At 40.9% G+C, this 19,903-nt stretch overlaps 1 protein-coding gene across 8 annotated transcripts in view; it reads left to right on the top strand.

Annotated features, from left to right (window-relative positions):
- TRIP12 (thyroid hormone receptor interactor 12) overlaps window positions 1-19,903 on the top strand; it is a 179,965-nt gene that overhangs the window by 134,999 nt on the left and 25,063 nt on the right. For all 8 annotated transcript variants that reach the window (XM_089683501.1, XM_089683500.1, XM_089683505.1 and 5 more), the window contains 11 exons: window positions 2,662-2,836; window positions 2,977-3,118; window positions 3,940-4,131; window positions 4,702-4,853; window positions 6,218-6,375; window positions 7,436-7,509; window positions 14,611-14,810; window positions 15,051-15,178; window positions 15,819-15,970; window positions 17,265-17,407; window positions 18,494-18,650. In XM_089683501.1, the coding sequence (XP_089539627.1) occupies window positions 2,662-2,836; window positions 2,977-3,118; window positions 3,940-4,131; window positions 4,702-4,853; window positions 6,218-6,375; window positions 7,436-7,509; window positions 14,611-14,810; window positions 15,051-15,178; window positions 15,819-15,970; window positions 17,265-17,407; window positions 18,494-18,650 (1,673 nt within the window). The remainder of the gene's footprint in view (window positions 1-2,661; window positions 2,837-2,976; window positions 3,119-3,939; window positions 4,132-4,701; window positions 4,854-6,217; window positions 6,376-7,435; window positions 7,510-14,610; window positions 14,811-15,050; window positions 15,179-15,818; window positions 15,971-17,264; window positions 17,408-18,493; window positions 18,651-19,903) is intronic.

The following is a 19,903-nucleotide window of genomic DNA, read 5'->3' as shown; positions in this document are numbered from 1 at the left end:
GGTCAGCGCCTGGTTTATAGTGGCTCCTGTATCCGGACATACAAAGCCCCATCCAGTCCAAACAACACTCTGTGAGTCCTCCACTGGAAATCCCCTCAATTAGCAGTATGAGACCAGATCAGATGCAAGGTAGCTGGGACAAAAAGGCCAAATAGTGTTGTTTGTGCAGACGGCCTACAGGAAATTCAAAACACTACTCAGGGCTGATAGGTGCTCCTTTTCCTGGATTTTATTATTACCATTTTTATATGTAATTATAGGATATTTGGACATTGGTGAGATTGCATGATATGAAATGTACAGTGGTTATAGAAAAGAATCACTCCCTCCCCTCGCATTGTGTTGCTTTGCAGCCTGAAATTATGACCGTTTGTTTTATCCAGCTGTATTTACTAATTGCAACAACAAAAAAATTCAAAAACAGAATCACTGAATTTAAAAAAAGTCGCACCTCTCCTAGAAAGGCTTGTAAACTTAATCAGGTGTAGCTAATCACTTGCTCAATGACACGCAAAGCGATTTGACTTTTAATTGATCATTTTGTTTAGCTCAGTATGAAAAGAGCTTTCCTGGAGCATTTCAGTCCTTGGTAGTGCAACTGAAGCAAACCAACTATGGCTGGCAAGGCACTGTCAATAGATCTCCAGGATAAAGTTGTGGACAGGCACAAGTCAGGATATGGATACAAGAAAAAATTCAAAGGCTTTACCAAATCCTAGAAGCACAGTGAAATCTATTATTGAGAAATGGAAGGTATTTGGTATAACCCAAATCCTGCTTGGATCAGGACGTCGCTCCAAACTGGATGAAAGGGCCAAGAGGAAACTGGTCAGAGGCTACCAAGAGGCCTATAGCAACTCTGAAGCAGTTGCAGAAATTTATGATAGAGTGGTCATTGTGTTCATGTGACAACAATATCACAATTCTCCTCAAATGTGGCTTGAGTGGGAGTGTTGCAAGAAAAAAAGCCACTGCTCAGGAAAGGCCACATGCAGTCCTTACTGAGCTTTGCCAAAACACACCTTGAAGATTCTGTGGCCATATGGAAAAAGGTGTTCTGGTCAGATGAGACTAAAATTTAATTATTTGGCCGCAACACTAAACTATATGTCTGCCGGAAATCCAAGACAGCTCACTGTTCAAAAAACACGATTCCTACAGTAAAGCATGGAGGTGGTAATATCCTGTTATGGGGGTATTTGCAGCAGGGACTGGAGAACTTGTCAGGGTAGAAGGAAAAATGGATTGAGGAAAATGTTGCCCTCTGCCAGAAAGTTGTCGGTGGGGAGAAGATTTACCTTCCAACATGACAATGACCCAAAGCACACAGCAAAAATGAGCACATAGTGGTTGAAGGAGAAAAAAGATGAATGTCCTTGCATGACCTAGTCAGAGTCCATACTTAAACCCCATTGAAAATCTGTGGAATGACTTGAAGACTGCAGTCCACAAATGGCCACCATCAAATTTAACTTAACTTGAGCATTTCTGCAAAGAAGAGTGGGCAAATATTGTAAAGTCTAGATGTGCAAAGTTAGTAGAGACATATCCCAACAGACTAAAGGCTGGAATTTAAGGTTCAGCAAAATACTGACAGAAGGGAGTGATTTCTTTCAACTTAGTGATTTTGTTTTTTTGAATGTGTTTTTTTTTCTGACATGTTGGTGTGATATCTTTCACTTGGATGATATAAATTGCACTTAGTAAATACAGCTGGATACAACAAAAACTGTGCCTGTCATCATTTCAGACTGCAAAACAACAACATGTGATTATTTTAAAGGGGGAAGGTTCTGTTCTATACCCACTGTATATATTTTATGTATGACAATTTTTTCTTGCAGTGATTAAATTTTATATTTTATTTATTAATTCAAGGTATTTATTCTTTTTGATGTTGGGCAATCGCAATGTGCATGCTTGGTTGATCAGCCAATTACATTTCCCTTTGTATGAGTTGATGTTCCCACTATTGTGATGTTGCTGAGCTTTAGAGGAATAGGGGAGTAGTTTCCAAGTGGAGGGCTGATCAGGAATGAGTTAATAGTTATGTACACTGCAGGATGAAGTCCATTGGTCTTCACCACTAAGCCATTACCTTTGAGAAAGTCTGTGCTGGCGAAACGCATCAGAGGAGGGATGGCAGCATTGTACCTGTCTATTGCATCCATGCGCAATGGAGGGAGACTAGCTTTGTGTAGCAGCCATTTCGCAAGGGACAAAGGACGTAAAATTTAATTTGGGTGCAGCGTTGCATGACTGCGCAATTGTCAGTTAAAGTAACTCAGCGCTGTATTGCAAAAATGACCTGGTCAGGAAGGGGGGTGAATCCTCTGGAGGGCAATTGATTAATAGGGTTGCTGGAGTTCTAAGTATTTCTGCAGGTGCAACCCACAGTTAAGCAGAAGCTATTTTTAAAAGTGATGCTTGTCACAGTGACAATTCCTCTGTAAGGGATACTCAGTTTATATAACTTGGTTTTATGCAAGTCAAGCACATTGCCTGAATGTTGTATTGAAGTAATATGTTGGAAATTTGTGGAACTGAAATTATTTTGGCATATATGTGTATCACCTTTTTGGTTTCATTGGTTTTCTGTGTATATGTTTTCTTTTTAGTTGTTTTTTAACTTGTTACTTTTTTGTTTTATAATATTTTTAGCCAAAAGCCCCACAGCCACACAGTCCCCAAAATCCTCATTTTTGGCCAGCTTAAACCCTAAAACCTGGGGCAGGTTGAGCACACAGTCAAATAGCAACAATATTGAGCCTGCTAGAACAGCAGGTGTAAGCGGGTTGGCAAGAACAGCTTCCAAAGACACCATCTCAAATAACAGGTACAGTAGACCTTTATTTTAATAAATCCTAAGACATTGTTCAGTGACATCCTTTTTTTTTAACAGCCAGATTTGATGTCATGTTAGTTCATTCTGGAACCTAATATCTTTGGGATCCCTGTATTTCTATTTCCACACAGAGAGAGAATACGTGGCTGGATAAAGGAGCAGGCACATAAGTTTGTGGAAAGATATTTTAGTTCTGAGAATATGGACGGCAGCAACCCTGCACTTAACGTACTACAGAGACTTTGCAATGCCACAGAACAGCTCAATCTTCAGGTACTTAAAAGACACTAGCAAGAATATGAAATCTATTAATCATTGCAAACTGTTTAAGAGTCAGTTGTTAGTGTTCTTTCCAGCCTGCAAAGAAACACATATTTGTCTTGTTTACCAAGTAGTCACTCCTAATATGTTCAGCTTTTGTCTTGTATATCCTGATGCCATGGCTTATGTTTTTTGTTGATTGTATGCTTAGAATAGACTCAGGAGAAGTTAGCTTTTTATCTTTTTACTTAAAACTGCACAGTTTGAAACAGGCATGTGTTAAGAGCTGTCAGAGCACTGCTCACATGACTTAATGGGAAAATATATGCACCGACAAGGCTCAATAAACCACCCAATTGAGACTGTGGGCCACGCACCCTTTATGTGACAAGTATGTGGAGACATATGGAAAATATGATAAATTGGGGAGGGAGATTCCAAAGACTTGACTCAGACTGTAGTTTGTAAATGGTTTATGCCACACATTTGGGACAGGCCAAAAAATGGATTTCTTCCAATTACTTTTTTGCTCGATTTTAGCACAGATTTCAGTACCGTTATTAGAGTTAAAAGTTTCAGGGGTCCTGTGATGGTTACCAAGCTTGTAGTGGATCTTTGGATGAAATAAGGTACACAGTACTTATTGGGGGTAACAAATGTTATTTTAGAACAATTCTTGCAAAGCATTGATGTTTGCCAGTGGCTTGCACTCCTAATTTTTTCTGCCTCAATATTGTTTAATTTTTTATCTTTTAATGTTCTATAACTTTTTTTTTTGTTAATGGTTTAACATAATCCCTACACTAACTTTTTATTTTTACACATAATTGAAGGTGGACGGTGGTGTTGAGTGCCTTGTAGAAATTCGAAGCATAGTCTCGGAGTCTGATGTTTCCTCATTTGAAATCCAGCACAGTGGGTTTGTGAAACAGCTACTATTGTACTTGACATCCAAAAGTGAAAAGGATATTGTAAACAGAGATATCCGGCTGAAGAGGTTCCTGCATGTTTTTTTTGGTTCCCCAGTAAGTAACCAAATCGCCTTCTGATTTCCCCTGTAGTATGTGTAGTGGCTGTTTGTTGACTGTATATACTTGCAGGACCTTTTGTCTGAAGTGTTCCATTCTTTTCATCCGCTTTTGTCTAGAGTGCTCTGATTAGGTGCATTTTCCCCTTAATACCCTACTAAACGTATCAAAAACAAAAGGTTTCCCAGCACACTTACCAGATATATGGTGAAAGCTGGCACTTAACCAAGGGACTGTATAAATAACATCTATTGAATATAAGGTAAAAACCATATGGTATAACGTTCCTTAAGCATTTTGGCCAAAAGAGGCCTTTTGTGTTTACCTTTTACCAGCAAAATAAAAACCCCAATTTGACCATGTGTAACAATTCATGTTAAAAACAGAGGTTTTCGTAGCCTTGCCAAGGCTCCTCAGTAGGGCAGTCATTCCGCCTCACTAAGTTTAGTGGGATCTCAAAGGTTGGACTCCCTGCAATAAGAGTATGAGGTTGTTCAGTGAAATGGTTTCTTAGTTGGTACAATTAGAGCTAAAGAAATAATCTATATTTACAATGTTTTTGTCTAGCTTCCTGGAGAAGAACCAATTGGAAGAGTAGATCCAACAGAAAGTGGTCATCTGTTAGCACTAGTGCACAAGATGAACAACTGCCTCAGTCAGATGGAACAATTCCCAGTCAAAGTGCATGATTTTCCAAGCGGAAATGGGACGGGGAGCAGGTATGTGTATCTGTAAAAGAGACAAGCATCATCACCCTACTCATTAAAGTGGTACTAAACCCATGCCCCTGCATTCACTATATGCAGTCTTCCACAGTACACCGAACATAAAAATGCAATTATTTTGGTAAATATAAACTGTTAAATACCTTTTTCTCATCAGCAGTATATAGCAGTCTTGTGACTTCTAACAGTGTCTAGCAGAGCACTGGTTGATCTTGTAGGAGTTTTCATTCTTTTCTGACTGTCCTATGAGGCTGCATAACCCTCTGTCTGGACAGTGCTGATTTGGCCCTGTGCCGTTCACATGCACCCTCTTAAAAAAAAAAAAAAAACTAGCAATGTACACCAGAGCATGTGCAGACTTGCCACTGCTGCTCTAACTATGGCAGATGGTTTGAGGACAGCAACAAAAGGGGCGTAGCACAGAAGACAGGATCAAACAGCCTTTTTACACAATGCAGAGGATTAACCCCTTAGATTCCAGTGAGCATAACAAGCATGCTTTACTGCATATACAAACTGATTTTACTGTCGTGGGTTTAGTAACACTTTAAATGGAAGCTCCTCTAAATGTTATGGGAGGCAGGTGTATTAATATTATCCAGCTCCCTGCTTTAAGTTTATTTCCAGGTGTTTTGTTTGTTTGTTAGACCTAAGATTTCATTAGTGACCTGCATGGAGACTGGATGAATATATACTTGAAATATTTGAAAGACCAATCACAGGAAATGGACATGAAATCAGATGCCATATAAAGGACAAGCCTGTCTATAACAACTGAAGTGCTGTAAAATGCAACTGTAAAAATGTAGCATAAATAAAAACTGCTTACATTTTTTAAATGCAAACTGATATATTGTTTCTAGAACTTGGATTACATTGCGTAGCACAGATATGTTTCAGGCCTCTTCATGAATGCTTTTTAGAGGATAAAAGGCCAAAGGGAAACATAGTAAACAATCAAAATATATACAATTATCTGACTTCAGGAAATTTAAATCTGACTGTACTGGGTCACTGCATTTTTCTAGTATTATACAGTGTTTTCATATTACTAACAGTTTGTGCAGCGTGTTACAAAGTAATCAAAATAGTACAGTTACAATAAGATTCAATTACAAGCTGAGCTGCTTGTGAGTGTTTTCAGTCTGATAGAGGGGGCAAGTGATGCAAAAGGTAATAAATGTGAGGAATGAGCTGTTGGAGGAAGTAGAAGTATAGGTTTTAGTATTGTTAGACTTTGTTGCTTTGTAGAAAAAAAATGTTACTATTCACAATCCCTTTCTTACTCTGGTGCACAGAGAAAACCAGGACTATTGAGGTAGGATAATCAGCAGTGCTAACATTTTTAATCTTTCCAGAGGGTCACAGGCTCTGAAGTTTTTCAATACACATCAGCTGAAGTGTCAGCTTCAGAGACATCCTGACTGTACCAATGTAAAGCAATGGAAAGGAGGACCTGTAAAAATTGATCCTCTGGCTCTTGTGCAAGCAATTGAAAGATATCTTGTGGTCAGAGGTAAGTCTTCAATTTACATGTTTTTTTTTTTAATGTAAATCTATGAACATTATTTTAAAAGTTAGAAATATGGCATTGTTTTATAAGCGAGTTCTGAGTGATCAGAAAAGAATTTTAAGTATTAGAATTCATAAACACAGCCATACAGGAGCCATACAAAGTGCGTAACCCGTGCAATGACAATCCCGGGACCCACAGCTGCCTCTTGTAATGTACTGCATCTCTGTGTGCAGCTGTATGCAGTGACGGTGAGTTCTGGGGAATGTCATTAGGCAGGTTTTACGCTGCAAGTTGTGTAAAGCACCTGCATGCGTGCTGATTTATGCTCAAAATGCAGATCGTATTTGGCGCATATGTCAGTTCGCATGCTGGTGATTTACTCAGCATGCTGCTGAAAGCCTGAGCCAGCTGCTTCTGTCCCCTCCACAGCCTGGTGCTCTAGTGAGCACTGGAGGGACAGAGAGCGGTGTTTGATCACTCAGTTCTCAGTCTTATAAGTGTGTGTGTGGGGGCAGATGACACATCAGATCGATGCTGTATCCACCTAGGTGTGTGTTGTTTTTGTTCGTTTTTTGGGTTTTTTTTTTTTTTGTTTTTTTTAAACCCATACTTCTTTTAAGAAGTTGCCCCTCAACCTAGTCAAGCATTTACTGGCTTGACTATACAAAGACTTGTCTTGAAAATTTAGCAGCAAAATGTACTGCAAAAATTTCACAAGATTTTTAAACAAAAAAAAAAATGCAATTTAAGGAACAAGATACAACAAACCTAATATGTTCTAAAGCCTTATCCAATATTACAAGTATACTAGTTTGTAGCAGTTGAGCCATGTTTACGATTTGCTTTTTTGGGTTTCCAAGAAGGTTAATGTTTTTAAGTCAAAACTTTTCAATAAAAATTGTATTTAAAAAGTGCTAGCATAAAAGAACATGTCATCTCCTGTTCCCTTTAAAAGGGCATAGCGGCAAACGTAGGAAAGTTAAAAATGTAATTGGTTTTCATGACTGTATTCAATGTAAATCTTGCAAGTTATATTATTTCAATCAAATTTGTTTTTAAGGCTATGGCAGAGTGAGGGAAGATGATGAGGACAGTGATGACGATGGCTCAGATGAAGAGATTGATGAGTCCTTGGTAAAAAGAAAAAAAAAAACTTTATTTTTTTCATGATAGATGTTGGTAGCTGTTTTTTTTTTTTTTCTTGTTTTTTTTTGTTTTTTTATCTGCCTATGCTTGAAAAAGTAAAAATCTTTTCTTTTCCATTGAGGAACACTGGAATGCATTTTGAATTTCGACTGTTGGGTTGTACTGCTGCCTACAGGAACATGAACACTGGCCACAAAATAGCTGCTGGCCAGCTCGGAACCATCCTGTCCAAAGATGTCATGCCTTTGTTTTTTGCTGGTGTCCTCATGAAAGTGGATGTGTTTTCCTCAGCTCTATTCTCTGTCCGTTTGAATATTTTTTTTTTTTCTATAAAAAGCTGCTGGTAGAAATCCGGGTAGTTTCTCCAGTCAGGTGCAGATTTTCACAGTTATTATACTGGTGTTCTTTTTGCGGTAGTCATGCATTTCTGGAAATTTCTACAGTCCTCTACAGCTACTGGAAGATTCGGGCTGGATATATAGAAATCCTGTACAGCTCTCCAGTTAGTCAATTAGTGCAGGTTCCCAGTTCACTATTTATCCTGGTGTTCCAAGTCTATCTGGGTTTTACTTTTGGAGATATTGGTCCTGAACTGAGACTGTCATCCCTTCACCAGCTCTGCAACTCACTGTTGTGAGGGCCTAACAGGTTTTTGATGGGTTAAGGTTTCTTCTGTTTAATACTGAAGCAGCTTTAGCTGACTGGCCATTCTGTGGAGAGTTTTCTATAATTCTCCTTTGCAGAGGGAGCTGGTGTAGTTTTCACTTTTCCCTTCATGAAGCAGCTCTGATTCAGCAGGGCGAGTACACTAGAGTGCACAAAAGTGATAATGGATGTCCCTGCATCCGCTTATCCTGAACTTCCAGGTGATTAGTGAGGCTAAATAAGCGATAAAGTAGCTACAACACATGCACTGGATTCTTCCTGATATTTTTTTTTTTTTTTTGGCTCCACAGCCATAGTTATGTGTTCTGCAGTATTCCATGTTCCGTGCTACAAATGCGTAAGTTGTGCTATGCTGCAGCAGGATTGGCATGTGAATAAGGTTTGACCTGCTATTTCACCTCTCTTCTACCCACCAGAATTGCAATCCCCTGGCCACTTGTGGTGATGGCCACACAGCCTTTCGCCCCTGTCTTAGACTAGGTTCACACTTGCCCTCAGTCTGTGGGCTGGTTGCAGGTGCAGGAATCTAACCTAATCCCGCAGCCTGATCACTCTGCTCTTACGAGATGTGCAGGGCTGAGGTCATTCTGAATGGCACCCTCATGCATCTCCGCCTGCAGAGTGCTTGTGGGTGCGGGAACCCCAGGGAAATAGCATTGTAAAAAAAGAACATGCAGTTTCCCTGCGGCTGCATTTTTAAAAAGGCTCATGTGCCTTTTTCCTGTGGAAAACACGGGATGCATGGCCCGCAGTAGTATGAACCTAGGCTTAAAGTACCAGGGGATGGTCCTTTCACTTGTATTTTTTGTATCCGTAAGTACCACTAAGGAGCTAGCATTCTTTTTGCGCTTTCGGTCTTGTCACCTTGTGGGCTATGGTCTTTGGTCTGCAGCATGTCTGACTTACAGTACAGGGTGGTGAATGCATACCCATGTAGCTTTACTTAACTTTCCTTCCAAAAGTACCCATCCCATTCTGGTGCCAGTGTCTTCGCCTGGGTGCCGATCTTTGGCTTTCTGTGTCCAGCATGGGATGAAGTCAGTTCTTCACATATTCGGGGAGTTAACATCCCAGCACACACAGTGCAATGTCAGGTAAGCTTTACATGCGTGGCTCAGTTTCCATCACTGGAGAAGACTGAAAAGGCAGGTAGGTGTATTTTTTGCAGAAGAGACATTGCCTGTTTCTTATGTAACAAAATCCTGCCTGGTTGCTGATTGTCACAGCAAATCTTTAGTTCCACTTTAAACTCCTGGGCCACAAACCACACGGTCTCTTCTTCAGCTTGAACCCAAGAGCTTACACTTGCCATACAAAGAAGCTGGCGTTGGGTTTGGTGGCCTGGATTTTCCAGCCTCCCGTCACCACCTTGTCTCTCTCTCACCCCTCTTGTCTGTCTCGAGCCAAATCTCTCTTCCCCCCCCCCCCCGGTTTCTGGCGCTCTCCCCTTTGCTTTCGCGTTCTCCCCCCCCCCCTCTCTCCCTCGCCCCCCCCCCTCTCTTTCTCTCTCGCTCCCCCCTCTTTCTCTCTCGCTCCCCCCTCTTTCTCTCTCGCTCCCCCCTCTTTCTCTCTCGCTCCCCCCTCTCTTTCTCTCTCGCTCCCCCCTCTCTTTCTCTCTCGCTCCCCCCTCTCTTTCTCTCTCGCTCCCCCCCTCTCTCTTTCTCTCTCGCTCCCCCCCTCTCTCTTTCTCTCTCGCTCCCCCCCTCTCTCTTTCTCTCTCGCTCCCCCCCTCCTCTTTCTTTCTCTCTCGCTCTCACCCCTCCTCTCTTTCTCTCTCGCTCCCCCCCTGCCTCTTTCTTTTTCTCTCTCGCTCCCCCCCTGCCTCTTTCTTTTTCTCTCTCGCTCCCCCCCCTGCCTCTTTCTTTTTCTCTCTCCCCCCCCCCCCCCCCCTTCCTCTTTTTCTCTCTCGCCCCTCACCATCTATCTCTCTAGCCCCTCCCTCTTTCTCTGCCCCCTCTCTCTTTCTCTCTTTAGGTTCAGTTCTTTGAGTGCATCTTGATCTTTTAGGCCTCAGACCTTCTTTTCAGTTCTTCAATCCTACTACTACTAGATGACTCTTTTGCCTGCGGGCAGTCTCTAATTTTTCCTGGATCTGTTAGCCTTGGCTGCTGTGCTGCCCACCCCTCTGCTGGACTACTTTTTAGATGCCCTGACAGTCTGTGTACTCCCATGGATAAGATAGAAATGAGGGATTTTGTGCTCACCATATATTCTTTTCTTGGAATCCATTGAGGAGCACGGGTCCCTTCACTTTGTTTACTTTCATGCTCTTGGGTACTGATTTGCTACTAAACTGAGGCATGATGGTTACGGGCAGGGTTTGCTTGCAATGGCTTTTTTGTTGCCATTTCTCCTGTAGGTGGTAGTATAACCTGACAGTCTGTCAAAATTCCTGATACTTCAATATACTCCCAAGAAAAAGATGCAGCTGTTTGTACAAAAATCATTGCGTAGTCTTTGCTTATTATAATAGCGCCTCCACTGGCAAAATCATTGATCCAGATAGAATGTGGGTTTTAGGCCTGCTTTACACCTATGCAATTTTAAGGCTTTTTGTGTTTTGCAGAAACTCACTACAATCCCCCTTTAACATGGTTTCCTACGGGACACTATCACATCTGTGTTTTGAAGCCGCTGCATTTTTGAAAATTGGCAGGGACGTTTTTCCTGCAGCATATTGCAACATGCATAGGTGTGAACCAATCCTTAGGGCCAGGTCACAGCAGATGCAGTCCAGTGCATATTTTTTCTGCACAGAGCTATTCTGGAACATGGCAAACTGTATCAAAACTGCACCGGAACAGTGTGGTGTGAACTGTAAGCAAAAATGTATCCAGAATGCATCCGGTGTGTGTTTTTTGTGGTGTGAACTGGCACTTAAAGGGAATTATAGACTGTTGAGTTAATTGTATGTGAGTATAAAAGATCAGTTTGATGTAGATATTGTCAGCATGTGTTAATATTCAAAAATGAAAACATTTCCCTGTTCTATAGTGTAAATGGGGCTGGTGGGGAGTCATATTTGCTCATCACATACTATGACTTTACTGGCTTTACAAGTATGTGGCCATACCTAGTAGTGCTATGTATAATATGTATGCATAATGCAACTCTGAGTCAGCCAACTTACTAAAAGCAATGCAGTTTTGGTGTGACTGATATCTCTCATCAGTTGTTGAGCAGGGAGGGTGAATGAGTCTGAGTCAAAGGGCTTCCTTTTATTGGTTAATCTTGAACCAGGGGGAGTGGTCTTTAGTCAGATGTGTTAAATTTTTTAAGCCAGAAATGGGGGACTCTGGATGCGGACACCCTAGCCTCCAGATACAACAGCAAACGACCTCTGTATCCCTAGCTCTGGTCTTGGCTGCTATAGTTATTGCCTGGTATGTTTTAGACTAGTTTTTATGCCTTCCCTCCACTGAGCATTCTTCCTCACTTGCCCCACAAAATCAAGCAAGGGAGTGAAAAAAGGGTTCTTAACACTGTTCCAACTTTGCTTACAGCAACAAAAGTTACTTCCAGGAAAATTTATCGTATCTGGGAGTTTTACTTTTCCTGTGAATGCAGTCTGTTCAGTCCCAGATATTTCTCCATACCTTACATTCTGGCTTTCCTACAATCAGATCTTGACCAGATTCTACCCCTTAGTACCCTGAAAGGGTAGGTTTCAGCCTTATCCATCATTTCCCTTTTTCCCGTATTTGGTGCCCTTTGCCTGGCAGAAACCACCATTTGAACCAATTGGGTAATATAGCCTTTCTGGTGGTCAATTTATGTCTTGTCAGACATATCTCTGAACTGGTGGTCCTTTCCTGTAAAGAACCCAATGATCCAGGGAATATTTTTTTTTCCTTCCTCTGGATCAACTTTGGGTGTAGGCTTATAACTTTTTTTTAAGGTTAAACTGGATGGACGTTTGTCTTTTTTTTTTTTCAGCCAGACTAACTATGTAACCCTTCCTGATACTTCACAACAATGATGTGTTGTTTGTAGACCAGGGATCTCCAAACTTTATAAACGAAGGGCCAGTTTATTGTCCTTCAGACTTTAGGGGAGCCAGACTGTGGCCAGTGGGAGAAGAAAATGTCCTGGCATCAGTGGGAGTAAGCATTGCCGCCTCATTGGTATTACCGCCCTCATATTCCTTCTGTACTGAAATGTATTGTAATTGTACTGTCTCCCTTATATTGTAAAGCTCTGCGCAAACTGTTGGCGCTATATAAATCCTGTATAATGATAATTAACAGGAGATTTAATGCCCCATCACTGGTATCAGTGGGAGTAATAGTGCCCAATCACTGGTATCAGTGGGAGTAATAGTGCCCCATCACTGGTGTCAGTGGGAGTAATAGTGCCCCATCACTGGTGTCAGTGGGAGTAATAGTGCCCCATCACTGGTGTCAGTGGGAGGAATAGTGCCCCATCACTGGTGTCAGTGGGGGGAATAGTGCCCCATCACTGGTGTCAGTGGGGGGAATAGTGCCCCATCACTGGTGTCAGTGGGGGGAACTATGCTCCACTGTTGCTGATGGTGGTTGGGGAGGGGGGGGGGGATGGATAATGCCCCAAGGGCCAGATAAAAGCAAGCAAAGGGCTGCAGTTTGGAGACCAATGCCGTATGCCATCCTTTCTTCCAAAAATGGTTTTAGAATTACATTTCAATGAGAACATTGTTCTGCCATCTTTGTGCCCTGCTCTTAAGCTTTCAGAGGAAGTCTCTCTACATTGCGTGGATGTGGTCAGAGCCATTAGTGTCCCTAACAGCCTGCTTCAAAATCCACAATTGTATGGTGGATAAGGAATCTGACTACTGGAGCTTATGCTTAAAAACAAAAACCTTCCCCTGTGCTCTTGCACACCCACTCCACCAGATCTGTTTATGTATCCTGCAGTTTTAGGCACCAAGCCTCCTGTGGCTTAACATTGTCTTGTGTTCCTACTTTAATGTTTTACTAGGTGGAATATTAAATCTCTGCAGATGCAGCTTTCAGCTACAAGGTTCTTGTAGCAGCACTCTAAACCTAGGTCTTTTACCCACAGTTCAATTGCCTAGTTGTGGTCCAACCTAGAATTCATTGCTTTGAGACATCCCATGATGTATGAATATGTTGCCTGTGTCCTATACTGTATGATTAGGATCAGAGGAATTTTGACTTGCCTATAAATTCAATATTTTCGAGTACAGTACAGGACACCCTCCTGAAAGTCTCCTAGTTACTCTGCATTGCTTGCTACAAACTGAGGACTCAGAGTGGGGTAGGGTTAAAAGGGAAGGTGCCCCAGTGGGTAATATCCTCAAAAGCTTAACACTGTCCAATCACCAGAAGGTACTAGCTTAACACACACGGTGTATGAATACATTTCCTGTTTATTGTTGTACCATGCGATATGGTGCAGGCAATTGCACTATGTTTTCAATCTGCGTTTGGGGTGTCATTAGGAATACATTGACACCTCCAGCGGGTTTCCCACACAGCACTCGCGCGTGAACATGCCCTTAAAGCCAAAAGCAAACATTTATTATATTGCAGCTTACCATTTCCTAGATGTGATGGCTGCACTCGTTTTCTTTTTTAGGTTTTCTTCTATTTTCATCTGGTGATCAGTCTTGTTCTTTTGAAAAAAAAAAAAAAAGCTTTCCAGCAGAATGTATCAGTTAGAGTTGAAATAAACCAGTTAACACTAGCAGGGATGCTTACAAAGATCAGCTTTTATTTATGTAAAACCTTTATCCCAAAATAAAAAAAAAAGTATTGGCTGCAATTTGGCTTCAAATTGTTAGTGTATTTAAAGACTGCTAGTATATCTAGCACTCCCCTCCCCCAGACTGACAATGCTGCTGTCCACAGGTACCCCTTGTGCTCCGTCATTTCGGGTGGGGGCACTCTAATACAGAAGGTGCGTTTTATACTGGTTAGATCACCAGGTGAAAGCAGAGGGAAAAAAGAAAATAAAACAGATGCAGCCACCACATCTATTGACTGGTAAACTGCTATATCTTAATTTTTTTTTTGGTTATGGGTTTAATACTACTTGTAAAGTATAAGAGCAAGTGAATCTCTCCTTTTCCTTCCCAAATGCAGTGCTAGGTGTCTGAGCAGAGACCGACCAGCCCAAAGCTTACACAAGGCTTTATCTCAAGCAAAGTTAGTGATGGGGGAGTATTAACCAAAGGAGAGGCAAGAGGCTAGTTGGTATGGGCTCTGTAGTTTGCATGGGCAAACTATAGGTTCACTGTTAAGGTACACTTTGTAGTAATTACTCAAGGTATAACGTATGATGGCAAACTGTCTTCCAACTAAAGATCAGCTTTTTAGTTGTAATAAGATGATGCTGAATGTGTAAACAAAATGTCAACCTTTTTTTCTTTTTTAAGAGCGCGCTTTTTTTAATGGTTAACTCTTTCAGTGTTCTGATTTACAGGCTGCTCAGTTCTTAAATTCAGGAAATGTAAGGCACAGACTCCAGTTTTATATTGGAGATCACCCACTGCCTTACAACATGACTGTTTACCAAGCTGTGAGACAGTATAGCATTCAGACTGAAGAGGAGAGGGAATCCACAGATGATGAAAGTAATCCATTAGGAAGAGCTGGCATCTGGACCAAGACACACACTATTTGGTATGTAATTCAGCAATGTGCGTTGCTAAATAACAAGACTGTTTGGCTTTGGGTAAAAAGTATAGACATTACTGTTACTGTTGTAACAAAAAAAACTGCCTCTTTTCTATGCTGTATAGAAAATGTAAGCTTAAATTTGATTTGAATAGGTAATATTTAATTGTCTCCATTCATCTAGCTCCCCACCCAACACTTTTTTCTGCTAAGGAAACAAACCTTTATACCTTTTATTACTTGCAGGTACAAACCAGTTAGAGAGGAGGAAGAGAGCACAAAAGACACCGTAGGGGGCAAAAGAGGTCGTGCCCAAACTGCACCAACCAAAACATCCCCTAGGAATTCAAAGAAGCATGATGAATTGTGGCATGGTAATGTTGAGCTTTAGTGACACTTTGGGGGCTGATTACACTTCTAGAATAAATTTGCCTAAATCAAGAGATTAACTTTGTTTTTAAAGTGAACATGTTAAAGCATATTTTTTTTTTCCTGAAAGTGTTTTGTTCCTTTAAAAGAACAGCTTTCAAGCTTTAAGCTTCCTTAAAAGAACAGAGTTTATTACTTTAAACTAGATTGTCTGTTTCCTTAAACTAAAACTAAAGGTAAAAGTTTTTTCATTTTGAAAAGCGTAAGGGACGGTTAAAACCCCTCAGTTTTTGCCATTTGTGTCCCTTTGGGGAGATTATTTCTTCACTTCCTCTCCCATAGCCAAAACAGTAAGTGAGGAAATCATTGGTTGCCACCATATTTAATTATTTAATGTCTCCATTGGCAGACTTCCCTCTATTACTGTTCTGGTGACAACCAAAAATTTAAGATTTTTTTTTTTTTCCTTTTTAACGGTAACCATGACAAATGGGTAAATCTGCCTAATGGAAGCCAGACAGCAGTAAAAAATCTAACCAGTGTGCTCATCCCTCTCCACTTTGTTCAAAACTAGAAACAATGTTTTGCCTTTAGTTATACTTTATTGCTGCTTACATTACATTTACTTTACGTTTTTCCTTTCAGATGGAATTTGTCCAAAAGTGTCTAACCCTTTAGATAATTACCTCATACCTACCCCTCCTGAAAATATCACTTTTGATGACCCATCCCTTGATGTGGTGATCCTTCTGCGAGTTCTACATGCCATTAGCCGATACTGGTATTATTTGTATGATGTAAGTTATGTATATTAGCACACTTTTGTTTTTTTTATTTTGGTAAAAAAATAACAATTTGAAATTCATAAAACTTTTTGTGCTGTGGTCTTCCTTGTGTTGGATTTCATGTGTTAAAGATTCGCAGAAATAGTGTATTGGTTTTGTTACATTAGTAAGATTACTGTGTAGCAAGTAGGCCATTTTAGCAAATTTATAGAAACTGGGGAAATATGTAACAAAAGTAGAAATGCCTGAAGTGTCTGGTCAGATTTCCTATATATATTAAAATTAAATAAGAAATCTCATTCGGTCGTGATGGGCTGCAGTTTTCATTCACTTCCTGTGTATCATTTTATATTGCTAGTTCCTAAGCCTTCCAAATATCAGAGCATCTATTTAGGAAATGACACATTTGTTTTGGATAGCAAACACTTGAAGGAGGTTTATTCATGGTTAAGTAAAAGTATATGGGAATATAAAGGGAAGCTTATACTAAGAAAATTTGGAGGCTGCTATTGCCGTCCTCAGAATATTGTTATCTTGTGGCTTTAATACTTTTTGGGTACAGACCTGGAACAAGTATACATATCAGGTGTTCTGAAATCAGACAGCCTTACAACTAGTATTAAGCCCCTTTCACACAGGCCAGACTTGTTTTTCTTAGCAGGTGATCTGTCCACTGATCTCCTGCTGAACAGAGTGCACGGGTGACAGGTCTGTGTTCACTGCGCTTGTGCGGAGTGGACACAGCCCACTCAGCTCTATGGACAGATTGATGTTAACAGATCGGCTGTCTGTTTACATCTGACTGCCCTCTGATCCGTCCAGACGGAGGGGAACAGACCCCCTTCCACTTGGTTTCATCAAATTGGGTTAGTTGTAGGTGGGTGTACATGGACACCAGTCTGTTTATATCCGGCACTCCATAGAGGAGAATGGAGGGTCTGATCAAGTGCACCTGAAAAACGGCCTGCCCTCGTGAAAGGGGGCATTAGGAGAAGATAATCAATAGCAACCCTTAAAATACAAGTTTTTTATTTTAAGATTTTAAGGTGTTTTAAAGAGAACTTTAGCAACCCTTTCCTAAACAGAGCATTACTATGTGTAATTTACAGATTAAGAAAAAGAGAATGTGCCATTGTTGGACAGTTAGTTGTAGTATTACCCATAAAACATACGAAAAAAAAAAGCTAAAAGTTTGGGACTCGCAGCACAAAACTAAGCAGCGTAGATGAGTGGTTGGGGCACGATCATCCTTGATAATGTCTTTAAATTTTAATGCTAATGTTTTTGTTCTAACTTTGCTTTCCAGAATGCCCTTTGTAAAGAGATAATCCCCACAGCCGAGTTTATCAATAGTAAACTGACTGCAAAAGCTAACAGGCAACTGCAGGATCCTCTGGTCATCATGACGGGAAACATTCCCACTTGGTTAACAGAGCTGGGGAAAAGCTGGTAAGAAAACACCCTGCTGATTTTTAGTGGTTTGCTGCTGCTTCAGACACACCATGAACACACATGTTTATCTCAATGAAGTACTAGCAAGAGATCCAGTGTCCTGGCATAATCATAAAACACTTTGGTTTTCTGGTAAAGTGTGTACCCCTAATGCCTGCAAAGGTGCAAGAAATGGAGTGGGGTCACAAGCAGTATTTCCATATTAAATAACCCCTAAATTTAGTATAGCCTTTTCAGCCCCAGTTGGGGGATATTTCCTGAATACAGCACTTGCATTTAGCTGATCCGTTTCCCCATTTCGTAAGGTTTGCCCCTTCCAGACTATGCCGGAGAATTAAAGGATAGTTTTTGGAGGTTACTGTTTGGATAGATGGAGTTAATATAGATTGTGGTGTGGAAGTGTGATGTTGGATGAGTGAAAAGACCTTTGCAGAGTTGTGAGCTGCAAAAAGGGCAACATTGACTGTATTTGGGTGGTGAATGCAGTCTGGTGCAGGGATGTATGCACTGGGAGCAAGGTGGCCGAGGAAGGAGTTATGTCAGCCTTGGTTGGGAAGGGGGTGTCTGGGAAAGAACTGTGTCCATTCCCAGTCCACTCCTGGATGTATGTGAGCGGGGATTTTGGAGTAGTGATGTCTGGTCATATGGAATAGTAGTTCAAGGCAGTGCTGGAGGTAGACATGTGTTAGTGGGCAGTTGACATAGATCTCTTGGGTTAGGGGAAGCAGAGTGGGACAGTTTTAGAATTGCACATATGTGAACCAGGTCTTAGAACATGAAGGTGGCATGTTAAGCATGCAATCTTTTTGGGAATTGGGGTGGAAGTGACTGAGTGTGTGAGCAGCTGAAGGTCAAACAAATAGCGAAAACACTGCTGGAGGCAGTGGGACTTGGCTATTAAATTAGGGATTTGGAAATTCTATTAAGACAATGTTTTCATGCTGTATCATTATATTTTAGGTTAGTAGGTCTTACATTTTTCATGTGTTTGGACAGCAATTTTTTACTACATGACATATAGTTAAGAATTTAAATGAAGTCAAGTGAATTAAACATTGTATACCTTTTTATTCTCCTTTTTAGTCCGTTTTTCTTTCCATTCGATACTCGGCAAATGTTGTTCTACGTAACTGCATTTGACAGAGATCGGGCAATGCAGAGGCTGCTGGACACAAACCCTGAGATAAACCAATCAGATTCTCAGGACAGCAGAGTGGCCCCAAGACTGGACAGGAAAAAGGTAAGTTAAATAAAGATATTTTTTTTTCTTTGTTTTGGGTTGTATCATCTTAACATCCTGGGGAAGGGCCCAGAGTTCAACTACCACTTTTTTACCTGATAAAAAAAAAAAAGTACTTGGGATGTAATTGCTGACTTCCTTCTAAAAAACAAGGTTTTTGTACTCGTCGTTAAATCCCTTTTCTCTGAGTTGCTTTGCTAATCCACAACCTAGGATTATACTACTGCCTACAGGAAAAATGGATGCTAGGCACAGAAACTGCAGGCCAGCCAGTTTCCTGCTCACTTGTAGCAAGCGGATCAAAGCAAAGGCATATGATGGGGAGGGAGCCATGTTGTTAATTAGATTCCAAGAAAGGATTTTAAGATGAGTGCAGAATAAATTCAGTTTTTTCTATGGAGAAACACAGCTTTTATAATAGGCAACCTATTGGACTGATATCTCCTTGGGGTTAACCGGTGCCAGACACAAAGTTGGTAACAATATCCTCAAGATGAAAAGGCAGAGGTCACTTTGAGCAAAAAGAGGTTGTTGGTCTCAAAGCAACTTTTGTCTTTATGTAAAATCAAATCGGATATCTCACAGGACAATGCGGATAATTCAGAGGCACTTCTAGTTATGGACACAAGAAAAGCTCTGGGATTACAAAGTCAAGGAAATGTTCCCAATGGGTTCAAATGGGGGGCCCTTGTAACACTGACAATACCAGATTTAAATCCCATGGTTGGAGTGAGGGCCAAACAGAGGAAACCACCTGTGCAGCCACTTGGATGAAAGTACAAATTGGTGAATTATTAGTAAGAGGATGTTAAAGAATGGACATAGCTGACCCCTGACCTTTGATGATGCGAAGTGCCAATCGTTGTTCTACCATCACCTAAAAAGAGAATACAGCCCATCGAAAAGGCTTGCAGGGAAACCCTCAGAGATTGACATTAATGAAATTTTTTTTTCCAGCTTCTATTAAAATTTTTGCGGTAAGTAGATTTACATACCTTAAGTATGATAGGAATTACGGTTTCCAAAATTGTCTGTTTCCAAGGGCCTGCATTTCAGCAGCCAGACTATCAAAGCCAGGGTGGAAGATCGGTCCTTGGAATAACAGATCTGGTAGAGACCACAGAGCATCAAATAAGGTCTGCTTACCTCTCTCTGAGACTAATCTGGAGATCTGAGGCTGACTGGAATGCTCTCATCCTTTGAAGTAGGCAAGGTGAAAGCTTCAGAGGAGACAAGGCATTAAATAGGGCATA

This window comes from Staurois parvus, unplaced genomic scaffold, assembly GCF_062004578.1.
Source record: "Staurois parvus isolate SC_StPar_1 unplaced genomic scaffold, SC_StPar_1.0 ptg000312l, whole genome shotgun sequence".
Lineage (NCBI taxonomy): Eukaryota > Metazoa > Chordata > Amphibia > Anura > Ranidae > Staurois > Staurois parvus.
Note: the sequence above shows the minus strand (reverse complement) of the source record. Positions and strands in the feature narration are given on the sequence as shown.